Source organism: Macaca fascicularis, chromosome 16, assembly GCF_037993035.2.
Source record: "Macaca fascicularis isolate 582-1 chromosome 16, T2T-MFA8v1.1".
In the NCBI taxonomy this organism is placed as follows: domain Eukaryota; kingdom Metazoa; phylum Chordata; class Mammalia; order Primates; family Cercopithecidae; genus Macaca; species Macaca fascicularis.
The window spans coordinates 43,274,002-43,298,103 of record NC_088390.1 but is presented as its reverse complement, the minus strand read 5'-3'; the positions used below and the strand labels follow the sequence as shown (position 1 = coordinate 43,298,103).

The 24,102-nt window shown below is 47.3% G+C and overlaps 1 protein-coding gene across 4 annotated transcripts in view; it reads right to left on the bottom strand.

Moving 5' to 3' along the window:
• HNF1B (HNF1 homeobox B) overlaps positions 1 to 24,102 on the bottom strand; it is a 60,500-nt gene that overhangs the window by 8,425 nt on the left and 27,973 nt on the right. For 2 of the 4 annotated variants that reach the window (XM_005583955.5, XM_005583956.5), the window contains exons 5-8: positions 17,353 to 17,513; positions 11,458 to 11,590; positions 7,518 to 7,712; positions 5,624 to 5,742 (exon numbers count right to left, since the gene is read on the bottom strand). In XM_005583955.5, the coding sequence (XP_005584012.3) occupies positions 5,624 to 5,742; positions 7,518 to 7,712; positions 11,458 to 11,590; positions 17,353 to 17,513 (608 nt within the window). The remainder of the gene's footprint in view (positions 1 to 5,623; positions 5,743 to 7,517; positions 7,713 to 11,457; positions 11,591 to 17,352; positions 17,514 to 24,102) is intronic. The other 2 variants (XM_045375133.3, XM_045375134.3) reach the window with 1 other exon arrangement.

Below are 24,102 nucleotides of genomic sequence, written 5' to 3'. Positions count from 1 at the left end.
TGAATGGCTCAGCACCATCCCCTTGGTCATAAGTGAGCTCTCACTCGAGTTAATCCACACAGGATCTAGTTAAGAGTCTGAGATCGCCCCTTTCTCTCTCTTGTTCTTTATCTCACCATATGACATGCCTATTCCCCTTTTACCTTCTGCCCTGACTGTAAGCTTCCTAAGGCCCTCACCAGAAGCAGATGCTGGCACCACACTTCCTGTACAACCTGCAGAGCCATGAGCCAATTAGACGTATTTTCTTTATAAGTTACCCAGCCTCAGGTATTCCTTTACAGTGATGCAAATGGACTAACACAAAAAACTGGTGCTGGGAGTGGGACATTGCTATAAAGATACTTGAAGATGGCCAGGCACAGTGGCTCACGCCTGTGATCCCAGCACTTTGGGAGGCCGAGGCGGGTGGATTACCTGAGGTCAGGAGTTTGAGACCAGCCTGGCCAACATGGTGAAACCTTGTTTCTACTAAAAATACAAAAAATTAGCCAGGCGTGGTGGCCTGCACCTGTAATCCTAGCTACTCGGGAGGCTGAGGCAGAATTGCTTGAACCTGGGAGGTGTAGGTTGCAGTGAGCCAAGATCACACCATTGCACTCCAGGCTGGACAACAAGAGCAAAACTCCGTCCCGCCCCCGCCCCCCCCCCCCCAAAAAAAAAAGATACTTGAAGATGTGGAAGCAGCTTTGGCAACGGGTAATAGGCAGAGATTGGGAGTTTAGAGGGCCAGAAGAAGACAGGAAGATGAAGGAAAGTTTGGAATTTCTTAGAGACCTGTTAAGTGATTGTGACCAAAATTCTGATAGAAATATGGAAAGCAAAGGCCAGACTGATGAGGTCTCAGATGGAAATGAGGAACTGATCGGGAACTAGAACAAAGGTCACCCTCCTTACGCCCAGGCGGAGAACTTGGCTGCATTGTGTCCATATTCTAGGGACCTGTGGAAGTTTGAATTTCAGAATGATAGCCTAGGGTATCTAAGGGAAGACATTTCTAAGCAGTAAAACATTCAAGGTGTGGCCTGGCTGCTTCTAACAACCCACAGTCAGCTATGGAAGCAAAGGAATAACCTACATTTGGAATGTTGGAATTTACATTTAAAAAGGGAAGCAGAGCATAAAAGTTTGGAAAATTTGCAGCCTAACCCTATGGTAGAGAAGGAATTCAAGCGGCTTGTGGAGCAACAACTTGCTAGAGAGATTAGCTTGACTAAAGAGGGTCATGTGCTAATAGCCAAGACAATGGAAAAAAGGCATTGAAGTATTTCAGAAATCTTGTAGGCAGCCCCTCCCATTAGAGGCCCAGAGGCCTAGGAAGAAAATATGGTTTTGGGGGGTTGCCCAAAGGCCCTGCTGCCTTGCACAGCCTTTGGACACTGATCCCTGCATACCTGCTACTCTAGCTTCAGCTCTGGCTCAAAGGGCCCCAAATACAGCTCAGACCACCACTCTAGAGGGCGCAGTCTGTAAGCCTTGGTGGGTTCCAAGTGGTGTTAAGCCTGCAGATGCACAGAACGCAAGAGTGAAGAAGGCTTGGCAGCTTCCTCCTAGATTTCAGAGGATGTATCAGAAAGCCTGGGTGCCCAGGCAGAAGCCTGCTGCAGGGGCAGAGCCCCCACAGAGAACCTCCACTAGGGGAGTGCTGAGGGGAAATGTGGGATTGGAGTCCCCCCACCCCCACAGAGTCCCCAGCAGGATACTGCCTAATGGAGCTGTGGGAATGGGCCTGCTACCCTCTAGACCTCAGAATGGTAAAGCCACTAGCAGCTTGCAACCTCAGAATGTAAAAGCCACAGGGCAGATCTGCCCAAGACCTTGGGAGCCCATCTGGCACACCAATGTGCCCAGGATATGGGACATGGAATCAAGGATTATTTTGGAGCTTTAAGATTTAATGCCTGCCCTGTTGGGTTTCAGACTTAATGGGGTGTTACCCCTTTCTTTTGGCCAATGTATTTCTTTTGGGATGGAAACATCTACATAATGCCTGTACCACCATTGTATTTTGGAAGTAAGTATATAGTTTTTTATTTTACAAGCTCATAGGTGGAAGGACTTGCTCTTGAGTCTCAGATGAAACTTCGGACTTTGAGTTAATACTGGAATGAGTTAAGACTTTCAGGGACTAGTGGGAAGGGATGATTGTATTTTGCAATGTGAGAAGGACATGAGATTTGGGAGGCCACGGGTGGAATGATATGGTTTGGATGTGTGTCCCCTCCAAATCTCATGTTGAAATGTGATTCCCCATATTGCAGGTGGGGCTTAGTGGGAGGTACTGGATCATGGGAGCAGATCGCTCATAAATGGCTTAGCATCATCCCCTTGGTGATGAGTCAGTGAATTCATGCTTGAGTTAGTTCACATGAGATCTGGCTGTTTAAAAGAGTCTAGGGCTAGGCATGGTGGCTCACACCTGTAATCCCAGCACTTTGGGAGGCCAAGGCAGGTGGTTCACTTGAGCGCAGGAGTTTGAGAACAGCCTGGGCAACATGGCAAAACAAAAAAAAAATGCAAAAATTAGCCTGGCATGGTGGTGTGCGCCTGTAGTCTCAGTTACTCTGGAGGCTGAGATGGGAGGATTGATTGAGCCCAGGCGGTTAAAGCTGCAGTGAGCTATGATAGTGCCACTGCACTCCAGCCTGGGTGACAGAACGGGACCCTGTCTCAAAACATAAAAATAAATAAATAAATAAATAAATAAATAAATAAAGCCCAAGGCCTCCCCCTTCTCTCTCCTGCTCCCACTCTCGCCATGTGATGCACCTGCCCTGCTTGCACCTTCCGCCATGATTGTAAACCTTCTGAGGCCTTCAGCAGAGGCAGATGCTGGCATCGTGCTTCATGTAAAGCCTGCAGAACCATAAGCCTTTTAACCTCTTTTACCCAGCCTCAGATATTTCTTTATAGCGATGCAAACAGACATCACTATAAGCAATAAATTGGAACACGCCAGCTGTGAATTTGCGATTCCTGTTGGAATATAAGACCTTAAAACAAAAACAAAAAAGCAGAATTGCCATCAGGTCTCTTTCAGAACTCACTTCTGACCCTTTGCCTTAGGAACAGAGTTTGTACAAACTGTCTTCACCTTGGGTACCTTCTGCTGTCAGAACACAGCACCTTTACCCTCATTTTACCTCACTGTGCCCTTCCCATTCCTCCTTCTCTTTGAACTTGTTGGAAGAATGTCTCCTGAGTGGAATATAGTAAGTGAACTTTTTTTTTTTTTTTTTTTTTTTTGAGACGGAGTCTCGCTCTGTCGCCCAGGCTGGAGTGCAGTGGCCAGATCTCAGCTCACTGCAAGCTCCGCCTCCCGGGTTCAGGCCATTCTCCTGCCTCAGCCTCCCGAGTAGCTGGGACTACAGGTGCCCGCCACCTTGCCCGGCTAGGTTTTTGTATTTTTTAGTAGAGACAGGGTTTCACCGTGTTAGCCAGGATGGTCTCGATCTCCTGACCTTGTGATCCGCCTGTCTCGGCCTCCCAAAGTGCTGGGATTACAGGCTTGAGCCACCGCGCCTGGCCATGAACTTATTTTTTACTCTTGTTCCTGACCACAAAGACAACAAGAGTGGCAGCAGTTACCATAGAATTTTAAAGATGAGTAGTGAAAGGCAAGTATTTGGAGTCAAAGACTAAAGCCTGAAGGTCCAGCTCTAGAATTTATCATCTGTGTGACCTTGGGCAGGTCACTCTTCATCTCTGGGCTTTAGTTCATTTCTTTGTGCTTAGGAGGTTGCAGTAAAAAGAACACGATGAGACAATGTTCATGAGAAGTATAAACTGTAACATGCCACATGAGTATTTTTCATCCTAAGTGTAATAATCATCCTCATCATCACAGAAATGAGTCTATTGCCAGACTCCTGAAATGCCTGGGGACATGGAGACAATGTCACAGCAGTTCTGGGAGGCCACTCATGCAGCTTCAAGGTTGGCTCGCCACTCTGTCCAATGGAGAGGAGAAGCCAGTAGGGGGCTGGTGCAGCGTCTCAGGGAGCATCTTAAAGTATTTTGATTAGGAGACCATTTCCTGAATTCAGAGGACTTGTTTCAACAAGCAACCATCAAAGTCAACTTGGGAAAGACAGGAATAATTAATCATGGTCCTGTCTGGGGCTGACCAAGCGGCAGATGGATTGATAAACCTTTCAAAGGGGAAGGTATTCCCAAGGAGAGCCGCTGCGCCTGGCTGCCCCCCGATTGAGATTTGTGAGCACAGATAAATGTTTTCCCTGCTCACTACAAAGACTGGGAACTCGCACGGGAGTCGAAGGGCAGGGTAGCGAGGAGTTGTCCTTTCATCTTCTATTGGGTGAGAGAAGAGTGACAAAGCAGGTCCCACACACCTCTCCCTCTACGCCCAGCTCAGGAGCCCAGCTGCCCTGGCCGTGTGTGTGTTTCAGTGCCCAAGACACCAGTTACTTAATCTGTGCAACCTTGCTGAATCCTCAGAAAAAGCAGATGTTACAACTCTCACTTTAAAGATGAAGAAATGAAGGCTCAGGGAGGTCAAGGTCACCAAGCAAATGGCAGAACTAGGAGTAGAACCCACCTGCTCCACCTACACTCTAGGGCTGGGAGGAGATCGGGGCAAAGGAAAGGATAGAGAACCCTGATCCCATAAAGGAACCTCCTGGGAAGCCCATGGCGGCAGATGAAGTGTGATTTGCAGGGCTCAGATGAAAAAAAGACCATCAACAAGACCAAATTCTGCTGAGAGCCTCTGACATGAAGTTCAAGGTTGTCACCTACTTATCTAGTAATCGATAGAGGCCAAACAGTTCCCACGCTGCACAGACCCCAGCTACTAAAAGGTTTCATTGTGTTACTCTGGAATCATCGCCTGTGTTCAGACAGCTTGTCCTGTTTTCTAACTCTCGGTGTCTTCTTGCGGTCCAGCTGTCCAAGCTGGAGCAACGAGCCTCGCCATCAGCTGCCTGACTTTACTATTCCATCACCTCTATTCGGAGGTGGGGCTTAGTCATCAACTGAAACAGTGACTAAGCCTCTGGATTCCCCACTTTCAGTGCACCAGGAAGTTGATTCTAAATTTCCTGATAAAACCGCAAGTGGATGCATACCCCTGGAAAAGCCAGGCTGTCTACTGGGGAGTCCCCATGGGTTGACATAACTGGGTCATTCCCGGAGCTTATGGCATTCTGGGTCAAAGGCAATCAGCCTCAGGACCTCTGACTTCTTGGTTACTTTCCCCACTGACAACTTTGTGGATCCTCAGGGATGCCTCTTGCAAAGCATGAACCTCAGCAGGGGATCTGTCCTCCTGAGCCCTCCTTGGAAATACCTTTTCCACGATCATTCTATTAGGGAACACTCAATCTCAATGTCTAAGCACTCTATGTCATCCAGGCTCCAGCGACCTATCAAACTTCTGTCCTTGTTTAGTGCTCTTACTGGGGAATCTGGGGGAGCAATAAGCCCTTTCAGCCTGTGGCCCTTTTTTCGCCCTGGGACCTTAAGGATTCCCTTTGCAAGTAGCAGGGGGCCTCAGAAGGACCTAACTTCTGGCCAAGTCCATGCTTGCCACACCCTCTGCACATCAATAGCCTTAGTCACACCCTGCCCACACCCCAGCCCCCGCAAATCCTGCTGGCATTACCTGTTTACTTGAAGACATGTTGGTGAGTGTACTGATGCTGCTGGTATCTGTGACCACCATTGCAGATGGAAACCGGGAGGTGTGGGAATACTGGGGGGGTTCCTGCTTGTGTGAGTACACTGGAGAGACAGAGTAAAGACAGAATCAAGGTGCATGCACAGGCACATACACAGCTACAGAGCCCCCATCCCACACCACAGCTCCCATCTCCCCAGGCAGATAAAAGGGGTGGTGGTTACAGTGGGGATTTCTTTTATGAGTTATCCATAAGATTCATGTAAATTTCAAGTCACATGACCAACTCCCAAAAGCATGCGGATGCTTGGCTCTGAGGGAGAGACCAGCCTGTTCTCAGAACATGGGGCCTAACAGGGAGGCCTCCGGTATGGAACGGGGGTGAAGGTCACTGGCCGTTGCCTCAGCTTGCTCTTCTCATGCAGGGAGGCAGGTTATTTCCTGGTCCGGGGCACCAGGGGCTCTCTCTTCATGGGTGACCAGGCCTGCTGGGCCTCAGCAGTCCACGGGTCACTGGTGACCACTCTCTGACTGTCCCACCCAGGCCTGGCCACTGAGGAAGCCTGGCCAGGTGAATGGAGAGGGGTAAGTGGGGAGCACATTGCCATGCTCTGGGAGGATGGGAAGTGGGGCACATGTGGTCTCAGACTCTGCTACAGGCTGTGGCAGATTTTCAGAAGCCACTAAAATGTGATTGGAATGTGAGATGGTGCTCAGAAACCAGCTCCACAGGCCTGAGTGGGGATTGAGCCCTGAAGATAGAAGGCTGGACTTGGCTGTTCTCCCCCAGACCCACAGCTTATCCGATGCAGCTAGGGAAGAAACACAAATCTCTTCCACCATCATTGCCTTCTAGGAGTCCCTTTATAAATAATCTTGATAATTCTTTATGCTTACCAAACGCAGTTCACCCCATGTTTATTTCATGCTCATAATGACCCTAAATGCATACTACTTCCATTTCGTGGATGAAGAGATTGGGCTTAGAGTGGCTAAGTAACTTGCATTAGGCTGCATAGCTGGTAAGTATCACAGCCAGGATTTAAATCCAGGTCTGTCTGATCTAAGACTAGTGCTTTGTACTGAACACTTCCTTGGGGTTTCTGAAGCAGAGAAGCCATGATTCCTCCCCAAACTTCCGTGTCAGGGGCTATAGCCAGACCTGGCCAGAGGATTGGAAGCCTGGGACTCAGGACGAAAGGCAGAGATTGGCTGGGAAATAAGTGGTCGAAAGGTAGGCTTGGGGTAGGTATAGAAATTGGATATGAGAAAAAGTCTGTGTGCAGGGATGCAAGGCTGGCAGGGAGGAAGAAACTCTAATGCCCAGGACGGCATGCCACTGGTATTTTTCACTTGTGTTCCTGGTTCTTGATTAGAGGTGTTTGTGGTGTATAAATAGGAGGACACAGGACTCTAGAAGATTCTTCTATTTTAGGGAAGGCAAACGGGATGCAAATTAGATGCCAACTCTGACCATCTGATAATGGCTGCTTGGAAGTTTGGATTGCAAAGGCTAAGTTGAGGTTCACTGGGAAAAGGTGCTGGTGGTTTCTGGGTGTGATCTTTTCCAGAGGTGTTGGAATGGGAAGTTGGCGGTGCGTGTTCCACATGCTGTCTGGCTCCAACTCCCCTTCATCTGTAGGCCTACACTGTCCTCTTCAGACCTTTCCCTGGGAATCTCAAGGGTAGAGGAGAGGACTAGAAAAGGTACAGCAACACACACGAATTACGCTTGAGAAACTGTCTTGGTCGGTTGATCACAGGCAGGGAAAAGCGACCAAGCCAATAAACTTCTGAGAAAGTTCAGACCCAGAGAGGGAAAGTGGTTGGCCACTGAGGGTCCTCAGTGCTCCCTCCCTCCACATGCCCGTGTCCTTACTGTGTGAGTTCTGCAGTTGAGTCACAGCTGCCATAAAGGGCTGCTGGGCCATGTGGCTGCCTGGGCTCTGCTGCATGAGGGGCTGCTGGTGAGGGCTGTGCAGCTGCTGGGAGAACTGGACGGGCTGCAGGGCTGCCAGGCTGCCGGCCACACTGTTGATGACAGGGACACTCTGTGCTTGGGAGGTGTTGAGGCCTGTGGGAGCAAGAGGAAAACATCAGAGACAGCTCTTGGGATGAGAAGAGGTGAATGGATGTCATCATTTGAGCCCCTGCTCAATGTCCCAGTCACTGGGCTGAGCCTGTTACATAGGAGATTGCATGGGAGGCGAGTTTAAAGAAATGGAGACTTGGAGAGATGAATGTACTTGCTCAAATTCCACAGTGAGTTGTGGGTTGGAGACCGGCATTAAACAGATCTGACTAAAGCCTGAGAGTCTCCCGAAGTCATCCTGTGACCTCCCAAACTTAGCTTTCTTGAGGTTAGCAGGGCTTTGGAAAAGCTGGCTCTGCTTGCCCACTCCATCCATGCCAGGCTGTGAGAGAGGCTTGCCCTGGTGCCTGCAGGGCAGAGTTAAAGATGTCTACACGGACGCACAGGTTATTGCCCAGATCCGTCTGTCCAGTAGAGGGCAGGAGTGTGCAGGGACCCAAATTTTGATCAAAAACAACTTCCATAGTCCCGGGAGGGTGAAGTCTGGAGACCCTTATTTAGTAGACTGTGCAAAGACCCCGAGAGATGTCAGGTGCCAACTCCCTTGATTGTAACAGAGACGGGAGAAAACCCTGGAACTCAGCCAGTCTATGAAGTGGGCATATCTTATCTGGCAGCATAGGGCTTGTGGCACTGAAAGGACCAGGTTTTAGAAAGAGGAAGTAGTACATTAAAGGTGGTCTCGTGGCAGTTATAGCGGGTCTTCCCATCTTTCTGCTCTGGGGATGTCAGGGCCTCTGTGACTTGGAACTGTGTCTGTATCCTCAGGCCTCTTTAGAACCCGGGCCAGAACTGGGAGGACTGGATCCCCTGGTACCCACGGTCTATCTCCTCCCTAAGAGCGACCCGGAGGAAGACAGCTAAGGTAGGATTGGAGTGGGGACAGGACGATCAGGAGAGAAGACACCTGGACCTACTTCCTGGGGCCGACTGTGTTCGTGTGTTCTTGCTTTCCGGGAAATTGGGGAAAGAATGGGATGAAGAAGGAATCCAGAAAAAGGTCTGTTTTAGGTGGATGCGGAAGGGACACCTAGAGAGGCTTTCCTGAAATGGAGGCGGTTTCATAAGCAGGTTTGTGGGAAGTCATCAATGGAGATAACACAGAGTCCTCAACAATTGCCTCCTCAGAGCTTTCGCTGATACTGTTATCAGAAACCTAAAAGGCGAGAGCCCTGAGCAGAAAGGACAGGGGGATAATCCTGCTTCTGGCTCTCCTGGGTGGGGGCTGGGGGGTGCGACACTCTGATCACCCTCAGAACAGCACTGTCTCCAGTTCCCCAGGGGGCTCAGCGTCTCCTCAAGCCAGCATCTCACCAGATACCCTGATTACTGTGCTTCCCTGTCCTACCTCCTGCTTACGGTCTCAGTCTCCCAGGAGGCCCCATGGATTTGCTGTTTGTGAGAAATCTCTGGGAGCACTGCTGCTGCTCTTTTTGGGAAACTGCTGCCCAGAAAAGCAAATGATCCTGTCTAGAATGGATGACATTTGAAGGCATAGTTCTGAAACCTGCATGTGCTTCAGAAATCATCTGGGGGAGCTCTTTAACAAATATACATTCCTGGGCCCCACCCAAGACCTAATGAGTCAGAACTTTCAGAGGTGGGGCCCAGGAACCTTATTTTCAATGCAGTCTGTGATCCTAATGTGCCTCAATTCCAGGATTGAGAGCCTCTGATGTCATTCCAGCTCCCTCAGTGGGTAAGAAAAGAAAAGATGACCTTTTCATCTGTTTCTGTTTCTGGGCACTGGTTCTTGCTTGGGAAGTCTGCTATCCAGTCCATGGAAGAGAGGAGGAAGAGAATAGGATGAAGAGGTGAGAATGAGTAGACAGTGAGGAATTGGCCCTGCCACATAATTTGTTACCACCTTCTCCACGGGCTTCTGCAATTCCGAGGCAGGGCCTGTGGTACTCAACACCTCAGTCAGTTAAATAAGGATGCCTGCAACCAGTTCCTTGTCCTGACACTCCGTAGTGTAGGACCTCTGTGTCTCAGCAGTTTTCTGGTGATTCTCACCATTCCTCATGCTCTGTCTACCCCAGTGTACGCAGATATGTACACACACAGCTATCCTTCTAAGGTCAGTGTGCACTTTGGTGTAGCCTATCTGAATAGGAAATTAAGGAGCATTGTGAGATAATAGAGAAATATGAGTAGAGGAAATTAGAAAGTGTAAAATGGAAAGATAAAGACTAGCCCCAGGGAAAATTTTAATTCAGATAGTGTGTGTGTGTATATATATATATAACTGTATGGCAGTGAAAGCTTAGAATGGAAGAAATAAGTTAAGTGGGACAGTTTGTTTATTATTTTGATTGCAGAAATAAGTGGAATATCTTCTCCACGGGTCTTTTAATCAAATCTTCTAAATGGCAAACAAGCTGGTTTTAGGTATCTTATCTCATTCCAAACTCTGGTGTTAGTATAATTACCATATTCCATATACCAGAGGGCCCAGTCAAAAGGCAGTACATTTAAAATGATCATTTATATTATGAGTTCTCCAAATGCTTCCCCAGTCCCATTTTCCTTCTGCCAAAATAAATGCACTGTGTGTCAATTTCCAAGCAGCTAAAGATAGAGTGAGAGCCACACATATTCAATAAATTTGTGTGTTCCAATGGGCCTAGCCCTGTTCTGACCTCAAAGGATGCGTAAGTCATTCTCTTCAGAAGTGAGAATCCAAGTTCCGACCCTAGCTAGAGCTGATTTAGGGAGAGAAGAGGGAAGGAAGAAAAAGGCAGAAACAAAGAGATGGCCAACATGGGCCCTAGACACAAGGAAGGTCAAGAGGACAATGGAGCGATACAAGGTTGAAAGAAAGATGACCCATGTGCTGCCCTTACATCTCTCCCAAGACATCCAGTAATACATCCAAGGGTCACAAGGATGGTTTTGAGAAACAATGACTTGGCCTGAGCTGTCATGGTGAAGCTGAAAATATGCTGAATACTCATCAACATTAAAACTCTCAAAGAGACATCCACAACCACAGTTCCCTTCAGCCTTCTCATGCCTCGAGATGGCCTGTGTATGGGAGGGCACAGGCTTGCTGTTGAATATGAGCCTCCTGGAGCTGGAGGGACCTGATCCATCTCTGTGTCTTCAGGCATGTGATGTCCCAAAGCAATCTATTTCTCCTTAAAGTTTTCAAAGCTCTCAGATACAATGGCAGTTTCCTTCTGGGTCCTCCCTCGGTGTATTTTCACTGCTGGTCAAGGAGATTTCATATACCACACAAAATTCCCCATTTAGAAGGAAACCTGTCATTCTTACTTCATCATCACCAAACATAAAGAACCTCCTGAAAAATCTACCACCTACTTAGTGACAGGAATGAACTCAAGACAAAGTGTAAGCTACCATGTTATACATATTCATGCTTTAGAGATTTACAAGCATGTTCATATTCACTGTCATTTGATCACTTCAACAACCTATTTTGTAGATGAGGACATTGAATCTCCTAAAGGTTCAATGATTTGACCAAGAATGCACAGCTGCTGAACTGTGACCAGGATACAAATCCATTCCATAATTTTCTCTTGTTTTAGGCTAAACAATCCAAATATTGGATTTAAGGAGACCGATCAAAAGCTAAAGAAGTTAAACCAAATCTACAAGTGTGGGTGAGTTTGAAGGAGACCTACAGTTATTTTTCACTGCACTAATTTGCTTCCCATTCTTCTCCCCGCCCCCAAGTTTTCTGACCAAGAATAGAACTTACTTTGTGCAATTGCCATGACTCCAGAGAGGGGTGTCATGATGAGGTTTTGAGATTGCTGGGGGTTATGGTGGGAGAGGCTGTGGATATTCGTCAAGGTGCTGACTGGGGGCAAACCTCCTCCCGAGACTGAGATCTGATGGAGAGAAAAAAACAAGAGAAACATGGGTGGTCTTGGACCACAAAGAGCAGTTTACAACATGATGTGACTTAGCGATTCCTTGGCATGGCTAGTTCTGAAATTCATTCCTTCATTCACTCAATAACAATTATTGGGTGGGTGCGGTGGTTCACGCCTGTAATCCCAGCACTTTGGGAGGACAAGGCAGGAGGACTGGCTGAGCTCAGGAGTTCAAGACCAGCCTGGGCAACATGGTGAAATCCCATCTCTACAAAAAAAGAAAAAAACACAATTATTAAGTGTCTACTGTGGGAAGACACTGTTCTAGGTGCTGGGGATACAGCAGTAAGTAAAACAGACAATGATCCCTGCCCTCATGGTGCATTTGTTGTTGACTGTCTGAGTTACTAGCCAGCTTCAGAAATTACTAAAGGTTGAGGGACACTAGCCATTATAAGGTTTCTCTACTTTTTCCATATCTCCAGTACACATTACAAAATTTTTTATTTCTTTTTTGGTCAAGGATCCTATATTGTAATCGCCATTATATTTTAATGACAGATTAGTATGAGAAAGCTACTGATTTTTGTGTATTTACTTTGTACATGACCACTTCATTGAAACTTACTAGTGTCTTTTCCTCATTGATTTTTTTCCAAGTATGTAATTGTAATACAAGCATCTGATGGTAACAGAGTCTTTTCCTTGCTAGTACAGATATGTCTACATGTCCTATTGCATTGCTTAGAACTTATAGTATTAAACGATAACAGCTGTAACAGATGTGCTTGTTTCTGATGTTATCAGAAATGTTTCCAATGTTTTCCCATTAACTCTAGTTGTAATTATAAGGGCACCATCAGTTTTATACACCCCTACACTTTTTCCATGATAAATCAGTTTACTACTTATAGTTTCAAAATAATTTTTTTCTTTTTTTGAGGTGGAGTCCAGCTCTGTTGCCTAGGCTGGAGTGCAGTGGCGTGATCTCGGCTCACTGCAACCTCCGCCTCCCGGGTTCAAGCAATTCTCCTGCCTCAGTCTCCCGAGTGGCTGGAACTACAGGCACCCACCACCACACCTGGCTGATTTTCGTATTTTTAGTAGAGACAGGATTTCACTATGTTGGCCAGGCTGGTCTTGAACTCCTGACCTCAGGTTATGTGCCCACCTCGGCCTCCCAAAGTGCTGGGATTACAGGCGGGAGCCACTGTGCCCAGCCTCAAAATAATTTTTTTTTCTTTTTTTTTGAGACAGAGTCTCGCTCTATCGCCCAGGCTGGAGTGCAGTGGCCGGATCTCAGCTCACTGCAAGCTCCGCCTCCCGGGTTTACGCCATTCTCCTGCCTCAGCCTCCTGAGTAGCTGGGACCACAGACGCCCGCCACCTCGCCTAGCTAGTTTTTTGTATTTTTTAGTAGAGACAGGATTTCACCATGTTAGCCAGGATGGTCTCGATCTCCTGACCTCGTATTCCGCCTATCTCGGCCTCCCAAAGTGCTGGGATTACAGGCTTGAGCCACTGCGCCCGGCCAAAATAATTTTTAAAGTTATTATTAAGAAAGGGCTGGCCCCTCTTATTCTGAACCCAGGCATGCTTGAGAGCGTCAGGAACCATGAGAGGTGCTCTAGGGTTAGGATACACCAGATGTCTGAGTAACTCAACTTTCCTTCTTCCATCTTTCACTTCCCAGAGCTCTTCAGACCATAGGTCTCACACCAGCACCCAGGTAAGATGGTATCTCCCACCCTGCCCTTCTGGTCAACCCCACAGCGTCCAAGGTTAATTTGAAAAAGAAAGAAAGAAAAAACCAAACAGGTTTGTTTGTGTTTTTAAAATAAGCATCAAGAAATGAGTTAGGGGGTCACATGACCAAGAAGGAATTCTGACCACATCAAACAAGAGAGAACCAGCCTGTTTGCTGGACTTGTTTTTCAAAATGTCAGAGTCATTTAAAAAAAAAAAATCCGTAACCTGCCTTCAGACTGAATCTCTTGGGTAATGTAGTTCCTTTGGAGAAAGTCAACCAAGTGACAGTAATTTCTCTGCCATTTCAGCATGTGGTTAATGGTATAAGAGAAATGTGGAAGCCGGTGATAAAGATAATTTAAATGTGTGTGGCTTTAGGATTTGTAAAGTGCTTTCACTGATTGTCCTTAATAGATAATGACACAAGTAGGGCAGGCATTATTACTATCAGTCCCTATACTGCAGATTAAGAAACTGATCTTTAGAAGAGACTATTTCTGTGTCACTTGACTCATAAGTGAAAAAGCCAGAGTTAAAATCCAGTTTTGCTGGAGTTTAAATCTTATCCACATGCTAAGTTTGGGCAACCTTGATCAAGTTACTTCCCATTCTAAAATGCAACCATTATTTTATTTTATTTTATTTTATTTTTGAGACAGGGTCTTACTCTGTCGCCAAGGCTGGAGTGCAGTGGCACGATCATAGCTCACTACAGCTTCGAACTCCTGGAATTAAGCGATCCTGTCACCTCAACCTCTGGAGGAGCTGGGACAACAGGCATGCACCACCGTGCCCGGCTAATTTTTTAATTTTTTGTAGAGACAGGGTCTTGCTGTGTTACCCAAGCTGGTCTTGAACTCCTGGGCTCAAGCAATGATCTTTCGTCACCTCCCGAAGTAGTGGAATTACACGTGTGAACCACTGTGCCCGGCTACAAGCATTACTTTCTATTTGGCTCCTGGACTGATGGAAGCTAGGGCACTGCTAAGGATATCAGTGGTGATCCTTACATGGTAATTTGGAGAGCCTGAATTATATGAATGCTGTCACTTATGGTCTGTTCACTATGCTAGGTTCTTTACATACCTATAGTCTATAATGTTGGTATTATTATCCCTATTTCATAGATAAGGATACTGAAATTTAGAGAAGTTAAGAAGTGTGCCCAAGTGGTAGAATTGGGGTTGAAAGCAGGCTATCTGCCACCACGGCCTGCCTGAGCTTTTCACCATCAGGACATACTGCTTGATACTGTGAAAGTATCCAGTATGTGTTTTTCTTTTTTCTTTCTTTCTTTCTTTTTTTTTTTTTTTAAAGGTTCGACATGCACAGACTATAACCCTAAACCTGGCCAGTTTTTTGTCAACGCATGACATTTGGGCATGGGGGTGGGTAGGGGCAGACGGTACAACAGAGAGTTCAAATGGATTGACTTTATTTCCAAAACCAGTCCTTGGGGAAAGATTTCAGGGCATGTCCTACTGAAAGTCAGCATGCAGAGACTGTCATTCCTAGAACAGGGCTGACCCAAAGAACAACAGTGCTGCAAGCCATCTTCACACCAACCCTATGACGTAGGCATCATTATCCCCCATTTTACAGATGAAGAAACTGAGGTTAAGCAATTTGTCCACCCTACTGCTGGTGAATGACCGAGCCAAGACTTGCACATACTGGTTCCCTTGCCTGCACTCCTTTTTAGCCATACTCCACTCTTGCCTTGGTGGACCAAGATCCGTGATGGACATGTTATTATATTAACAAGAAAACAAACTCTTGAATTTGGGCCTCTGATGATAGTGACACAGCACATGCACTAGGGTGTTTGGAGACAAGAGAAAAGCCAGTCCCGCAAACAAGCTTCCAGGTGTTTGCTAACGTTGAGGTGTGCAGTCTTGGTCAATCATCAATCCAGTAACACACTGCCCAGTTAAAGCACCGCCGAGCAGAACAGGAAGCAAAAAGCGTGTCCGCAGGCTGCATTGAGAGCGGCCCTGGCCTGGGTGAGGCAGCCTGCCTCTTAGGAGTGGCAGAGCTCAACAGGAAACCCCGAGGACCTTCAAGCAATAAGAGCTGAGACCTGGAAGGTTTTTCCCACTGAGAAGTCAAGACCTCTTCCATAAGGCCCCCTTCTCCACTGAAGCCTGGGTAATCCTTAACCCTAACTTGTTCGGGACACTCTTGAGAAGACAGAAAGACTTGTCTGTACCTCTCATAGGTAACTGACACAAGTGGTTCTTCATATGGAGAAGAATCTTTCTTAAGGGATAGGTGGGAGTAGGAGAAGGGGGCTGCAAAATGCCTTCCCCAGGAGTGCCCTTTCATCTTTGTTTTCAGAGACCACGACCAGGGCGAGCAGCTCAGGTCCTCCGAAACCAGAATTGGCCAGGTCAGTGTTCCCCTCAGAAACCACACTTTGTTTTTCCTCCAGGGAGCCAGGGACTCAATCACCTGTGACCCACCGTTTCTGTGTTGCCTACACAGCACACACGTCAAGATCTAAAATGGCCTCTGCACCCTGTTGCCCTCACCCATCCTGGCCCCCACTCTGGGAATGTGTGCAGCTCCACCTTCAGCATGAAAGTCAGGAACCCGCGGCTCCTCCCTCCCCTGAAAAACAGAGCATGACCCAAAGAATAGAGCTTTTCATTCTGTACCCTTGCCGTGTTGTAATGCTCCTGTTCTCCCATAAGCCACTCTCCTGCACTTGTGTTGCTACGGGATCAGAACCTAATCCTAATTAGAACCTAGTTTTATTTATTATATTATTATTATTAATTATTGTTTTTTGAGACACCCGAGTCACACTCTGTTGCCCAGGCTGGAGTGCAGTGGCGTGAACTCGGCTCACTGCAACCTCTGCCTCCCAGGCTCAAGTGAGCTTCCCACCTCAGCCTCCCGAGTAGCTGGGATTACAGGTGCGTGCCACCACGCCCGGCTAATTTTTGTATTTTTTTTTTATAGAGATGATGTTTCACCATGTTTTCCAGGCCGGTCTCAAACTTTCTGGCCTCAAGTGATCCAGCTGCCTCAGCCTCCCCAAGTGCTGGAATTACAGGTGTGAGCCACTGCACCTGGCCTAGAATCTAGTTTGATGTAGAAAATTCAGATTCAAATTGTCCATTCTTCACCAAGTGTGCTAAACTTGCATCTGGATGTGGGGCTGTGGTTACAGATATAGAAAACTTCATTTAATGAGAATGATATTGACATTAACACGACAACAACAACAATACTGCAGTTGATTGACTATTTCCTATGGCAAACACTGCAGAGTATTTCTCATATGTTATCACGCTCATGCCCCTGCTGAGCCTACTGTTACCGCCCCTATTTTATAGATGAGGAAAAGAGATCATAAGTAATCGAGTAACCTGCTCAGGCTGCACAGCTATTAAGAGCTGGAGCTGAGATTTGAACCTGGGCAATTGTAACTTCAAAGCTGGTGTTTCTCCCTCCCTAAGCGTCGCCCCACCCCATCTACCATTTGTACTGTGATCTTCGCTGTCATGGCATCCCATGTCTTTTGCCGTTCCAGTTCAAGAAGCTTCTCCCCATCGCCTCCTATCCACTACATCCTGACTTGCTAATGACTCTCCTTGTGAGTACCAAGGGGATGGTAAGGAGGAAGAGGGGGCTTGTGTCAAAGTGAGGTGCTCTCTAAGTTAAAAAATTGGCTTTGGAGGCCTTGGGGGGAGGGATGAATGAACATTTTATCAACACAAATGTCATTGGCAAGCCCCGAAACAAACAGTGTCCCACCGGGCTTGCTCCTTTATGAGGCATTCAATCAATAAAATGAGAGCAGAACTCTGTCAGATTTATTGGCTGGGTTCAAACCGAACACCTCTTCTACCCGCCAAAGGCTAGGTCACCAGCACTACCTCTCCTTTCCAACTCCGGACAGCCCTCATTTTCCCCTGCGGGGCTACAATGCTTCATTGTTTGAGGCAGGCCTTGTGAGAAGTTGTGTTTGTTTTGCCTCTTATCTTATCAGCTCCAGAGCTACAATGGCCCAGGTGTACTCACCATTTTACCATCAGGTGAGAGGAGATTGTGGCCTGGGTCCAGGCTGGCTGGGGAGACTTGCTGTAAAACCGACTGGCTGGTCACCATGGCGCTGTTGCCATGGTGACTGATTGTTGAGGAGGAAGTGACCTCATTGCTTCCCTGCTGGCTGTAGCGCACTCCTGCAAAACAACACAAACCCAATAGGGAACATTAGTGCCACCAGGGCCCTGGAACAATGACTCGGCACCCCGTTTTCAAGGGTGGGTAGTAAGAAAATAAAGTTGCCTTCTCCTTCCCTGTCCACCCACAAGAAATATCGGCTGTTTTTCTCCAGGGTAAATATGGCATGTTCTTTATTTAATTCTAGAATATAAGCTCCATGAGGGCAGGGCATTTTTATCCCTTTTGTTTTGTTCACTGATGTATCCCCAGTGCCTTGGCACTGACTAGCCACTCAGTAAACTTCTGATGAATAAATGAATGACTGGATGGATTCTGTTTGTTATTGCTTCCGCATAGTTCTTTTAGGATACTCTTACTGGCTGGAGTATGTCTTTTATTCTTTAAAATGCCTTCTAGAAATGTTTGTTTCCCTGGCATCTCTCGTGGCGCTGCAAAGTATAAGTAGACCCATGTGACAAAGAAGAAGCCCTTGTCCAGTGACCCTTGAAAGAGCCGTAGCTTAGGCGTCAGTCTCTGTGTATCACTTTGTGGCCAGGCCCAAGAGGTCAGGGGCACGGACACAGGCAGAGCAGGACAGGGATGAGGCTGCGTCTAGGGGCTAGGCTGTAGAACTCACATTCCTTTGGTGGGGTCCCATTTGGCTGCCTTCCAGGGCACAGGGAAAGGTGCGTCTGCCGGGAGGTGGGGCAGGCAGCACACACAGGCAGATGTGGATGCTTAGTAAACCACTGGAGTTTGCTCTGCAAGGGAAGGGTAGAACCAAACATGTTTACAGCCTCACTGCTCTGACCCTCCCTCTTGCTCGGGAACCAAAATGGAGGTCTGCTCTCAGGAAAGAAAAGTACTGGACAGAGATCAGGCAACTGAAGGAAGCCAAAGAACGCCAAGAACCTGGGTCCAGTTTGCAGATGGAAGTCCTGCTTGATGTGCCCATGAAACAGTCAAGGACAAGGTTGGGGTTACATGGGACATCTCACCCTAAGCTCGGTGCTTAGAAAGACAGTGTTCTTGTTTTTTTGCTTTGGATTTGACAAAAAGGTTTGGAGGACCCTGTCCTGCAGAGACCAAATACTCTAGGCATAGAATCATCTGGAGAAGTGGACCAACTCTTTGGCTGCACGTCTTCCTTTGCCCAGTTTCCCAAGATGAACCATCCCTGTATACTGATTCTGTTGGTTCTCTTTCATCCACCCACCCCCTGCCCTAGCTAGAGCCCCACCTTCCAGAGGAGGCTACAAAGTTCCCCCAGGGGCCAGGCACACTGCCATAATCCCGTGTCGTGATCTGCCTCTAATTCACTAAGATGAAGCTTACCAAGTTGAGACTAGATGAGCCCCAAGCCAGTTTTCCTTGGATCTTCCTAAAGACATTACCCAAGGCTGATATGACCTAGAACTTAAGAGGGCTGGGGAAAAAAATAAAACAAATGCTAAAGCTGGGTTCTAACCTTCAAGAGCAACTTGTCTGAGTATGTAGTGGCTTGATGCTTGCTCTATGAGCTTTTCTATTGGCCATTTTCCCCATTCTTTGAATCAAGGAGCTGCTAGTAGGGGTGGTGGTGACAGTGGGATGGCGCTGGAATTGGTGTATTGGTTTAAGGCACTACATTTTTGGGGAAGAACAGAAATCATGAAGTTAAAAGGAGGAACAACATCCAGCTCCCCAAGTCAACAGCCCGTGCCCAGTACCCTGTCCTCCTGTGCATCTATTTGCAGCCCCCACGTCTCCTGTTTGCCATTGATGCCATCCCATTGGATTAAATGAGGCCTTCTTTCTTCACTCACATTTGCCACCCAGTTCCCAGCAGGATGCTGCCAACAGTTCAAAGTGTTGTCACATAGAAGAAGAAAGAGATTTGAACCTTATGAGCTCTGAAGGCAGAGCTAGGTCCAATGGAAAAGAGGAAGGTAGATTTCAAGTAAACAAAAGGAAGAATTTCTATCAAGGAAGGGCAGTGGGAAGACTATGGACTCTGTAGCTAAACCAACTCGGGTTCAAATTCTGACGCTGCTCTTAATAGATCTGTGACCATGGGAAAATTACTTTCCCTCTCTGTGCCTTTGTTTCCTCTAGAAAAGTGGAGAGAATGCATCCTCAACAGGGCTCTTTTTGGATTAGAGGTAACATCTATACGGTTTCTTGCAAAATGCCATATAAATGGCAACTATGGGTGGGGATGCTGTGGGGAGGAAGCTGGTATAGGAATGGACCCCAAGATATTTGCCCTAAGGTCCTAGAATTCTGGATGGCTTAGGACAGATTCTAAACACTGAATGGAATTATCTTTCCGTAGAGAAGAGTTTCCAAAGAATCCTACCCTGGCAGAACCACTGATGCTTTGCCCTGGAAGCAACTTAGGAGGGAGGTCTGGCCGCTGCCCTCTTGCTCCGTTCTTTTGGAGGAACTGGACTTCACCCTGTTTTTCTCCTGCTTTCTCTGACTCCCTAACCAGCTATTTACCTCCCCGAGCGGCTCTGCTCCGGAGAGAGCGGTGATAACGCTGGGAGTCAGGTGTGTTTTCACCTCCCAGCCTGTCCCCATCATCGATTCAGTCTCAAGTCAAACAGTCTCTGGATTTAGCCTATTTAATTTGGCTGACGGAAAAGGGCCAGCCCTCTGATGATCAAATATGGGTCACAGGGAGGCTTCTCCCCTACCAAAGGCTACGCAATTATTTATTTAAAAATAATTAACCAAGGATTTCCGCAGGAAACAAAAGGCTTCTTTACAAGGGAGCATGTCAGGAGAGACTCAAGAGCCATTTGTTAGAGTCTAGGCAGCATATTCCAAGGCTGTTGTGGTTTTCACACTTTGTTTTCTCCCTGACAAAACTTTAATATGAGAAATATAACGATGGAGCTGCTCTGTTAAAAGACAGATGAGCCTAGACCTCTGAACATTCCTTTAAAAGCCTCTGGTTAAGTGACAGAGGTCTGGCTGGGAATTGGGGGATCCCTGTTTTAATCTCAGCTCTGCTGTCAATTTCTTGGGTGAGCACCAGCTTCCTCATCTATAAGCCAGAGGACTGCCCACCGTGGGGAGGGGGCCATTGTCACAGCAATGCGATGGGAGCCAGGCACAAGGCTGCTCATCAGCTCCAGATCCACCTGCAGCTGTTCCCACGATGCTCCTCTCACCAAGAATGTGGCAATCACTGGCCCCTGAGAGGGTGGCTGTAATCAGCCAGCCATCTTATGGGGGGAGGGGGTGGGGGTGCATCACAAGGTGTACACCAAAAATAGGTGCTCTTGTTAGAGGAAGGAGAGGCCAGTCCTCCTATATTTCAAAAACTCAGAAGAACACTTGAAGTGAGAACAAAAATAAGTGCAAAGTGTGTAGGCTCTGGAGCCAGGTGACCTGGGTTTAAATCTTGGCTCTACCCTGTAAGACCTGTGTGACCTTGGAAAGTTACTTAACCTCCCTGAGCTTCAGTTCCTCATTGTTAACAATATCCATCCGTCAGGTCATTGGGAAGAGAACGGAATGAGTTAATGGATGTCCAAGTACCCAGACCATGCTGGGCATATAACAGTTGCTGAAAACACGTCAATTCCTCCTACTCTGGGACTGTCTTTGTTTAAAAGACATTTTTAGGAAGGCTGAGGTCATGCCACTTTATTGAGCACCTACCATGTGCCAGGCACTGTGCTAGGAAGCATTAAGAAATGGAATAGCATCTTCCCTTCTTCCTTCACCAATGCAAGTTCTTAAAGTGAACATATGACAAGGGCTCTGGTTTAATATTGATTAACCAAAGATGCCAGGTGAATAGCCACAGAGGACCCACAGGAGAAATGAGAGTGGCAGATGGCAGCCATTCGCCTTCCACTTACTTCCTAGCTCAAGCCACTAATTGACCCTGTCCCCAGTGTTGGCTCTGCAAACCACAGCAAGTGTGTCAAGCAGCAAAAGCCATCCAAGGTGGAGTCGAGACAACCCTGAGGCCCTGGTGAGTAGATCGTCTACTTTCCCCTGTTCCTAGGCATGAGCATCATGGGTATCGGGTTATTCCTGGATTCCCAACAGCATATGGGACAGACGCAGATCATTTGGTTTCTATCCGATAGACTGGTCAGAAGTGCCAAAGGCATGGCAGAAGTGCATGGTTTCAAGAAGCCAGCATCCTTGCCCTGCCTTCCTGTGCGAGCACCATCTCCAAGGTGCCTTTCACACTGCTGCAGCCTGGGATTTCTTTCTAAAACAAAGTCACACCATGCCTCTGCTCTGCTTGGAAATGTCTGATGGCTCCTCACTGCTTTCCAGAAAAGCCCCAACACCTGAGACTGGCAGAACTGGGCCTTCGCGATTCATCTGTTTTATTTTTTTTTTATTTATTTTATTTATTTTTTTTGAGACGGAGTCTCGCTCTGCCACCCAGGCTGGAGTGCAGTGGCCGGATCTCAGCTCACTGCAAGCTCCGCCTCTCGGGTTCACGCCATTCTCCTGCCTCAGCCTCCCGAGTAGCTGGGACTACAGGCGCCCGCCACCTCGCCCGGCTAGTTTTTTGTATTTTTTAGTAGAAACAGGGTTTCACCGTGTCAGCCAGGATGGTCTCGATCTCCTGACCTCGTGATCCGCCCGTCTCGGCCTCCCAACATCTGTTTTATTTGCACTATCTCTCACCACGACCTTAACGCATTTCTCAAATGGCCTGACCATCTCCTGCCTTTGCACCTTTGCTGTTCCCTCTGCCTGGAAAGCATCTCATGTCACATGTTGCCCCCCTGTGAAGCTCTTCTTGATTCATCCTGGGAGATGGCCGCTCCATCCTTTGTATTTTACATGCACTAGACAGAGGCTTACGGCAGGAGTCAGTCACCCTGCATGCATGCTGATGATATGTTCACTTTTCTCTGCCTCTTAAAGACAGAGATGAGTTTTTACTTGTCACATCCTCACAGCCTAGCAGACTGCCTGATACTACGAATATTTATTGACTGAAGGAATGAAACCCCAGCAGCTTCGAGCACCCATGCCCCAGACAAAGAGCACCACATCTAGCAGAAGGAGAAAATACAGTCAGTTCTGTATTTATTGTAGTGAAAGTGTAAATCTGTTCCAATTCTATTGACATATTAGGGGATAATTTGAGTATAATGTCAATTTCACATTTGCAAAACACTTAGTGAATTCAGAAAGCTGCATCCAGCCGAATGGAACCACATAGGAGAATGCTAACAATGCTGCTGTATGTACATATGCACACCTCAAACATCCTCCAAACACCTCAGTCCACTGTGTGCGCTGGTGAGACACATCCACGCAATATGGAGTCACATCTTTTCCTTCCCATTTCAGATAACCCTTTCTCCACTGATTCACAGTAACACACAACCCGCAGCCCTTCTGATGCCCACTTCCCTAGGCAAACTTGCCATATTTATTGTTGTACAGCATTTATATATTTCTTAACTATTTAACGGGTATAAAACTCTGATAATCTTTTTATTGGATTCTTATCTTTTAAAAATGTGTTGGCTAGGCACGGTGGCTCATGCCTGTAATCCCAGCACTTTGGGAGGCCGAGGCAGATGGATCACTTAAGGTCAGGAGTTCGAGACCAGCCTGGCCAACGTGGTGAAACCCTCTCTCTACTAAAAATACAAAATTTAGCTGGGTATGGTGGTACGTGCATTAGCTGGGCACAGTGTTGTAATCCCAGCTACTCAGGAAGTTAAGGCAGGAAAATTGCTTGAACCTGGGAGGTGGAGGTTGCAGTGAGCTGAGATCGCGCCACTGCACTCCAGCCTGGGTGACCAGAGCAAGACTTCATCTCAAAGCAAAAAATGTGTCACTGAAGAGGTTTTCAAGTGTTGTGCTTTTTAAAAATTTTATTTCAGAGACGGAGTCTCATTCTGTCACCTAATCTGGGTACAGTGGCATAATCTCAGCTCACGGCAACTTTCACCTCCCGGGCTCAAGTGATTCTCCTGCCTCAGCCTTCTAAGTAGCTGGGACTACAGGTGCCCACCACCATGCTCAGCTAAATTTTTGTATTTTTGGTAGAGACAGGGTTTCACCGTGTTGGCCAGGCTGGTCTCAAACTCTTGAACTCAAGTCATCCACCCGCCTCAGTCCCCCAAAGTGCTGGGATTGCAGGCATGAGCCACCCTGCCTGGCCTCAAGTGTTGTGCTTTTAATCCTGTTTTTCCCACAAGCCCTGTGGTTCTTACCACATGGCTTAGCAAACTGTGGTGAATTTTAGGCTGCGTATGTCAGGTTATATAGAACCTACTGTGCCTGTGTGTTGAAAGACAAACATGACTGCCTTACAGGAGGACCCCAGAGAGGCACTGCTTAGGGTGCCATTCACCAGAGAGACTTTGCAGAAACCTGTGCTTCAGGGGCTTAGAGCTACAGCTCACAGAGCCCCTGGCGATTTAATTCCGCTCTAAGAGCTTCAAAAAACAGCTGAGACCCCAATTCCACGATTCCAGAGATCAACTGGGCACCAGGCTCCAGACACTTTAACAATCTCTCTCCCTCTCTCTCTCTCTCTGCCTTAACTCTCTGATGATTCTGGGTCAGTTAACTTCTGGGCGTTGGCATTTTTGTCTGTGAAAGGGGCATGCAGATATTCCTTCT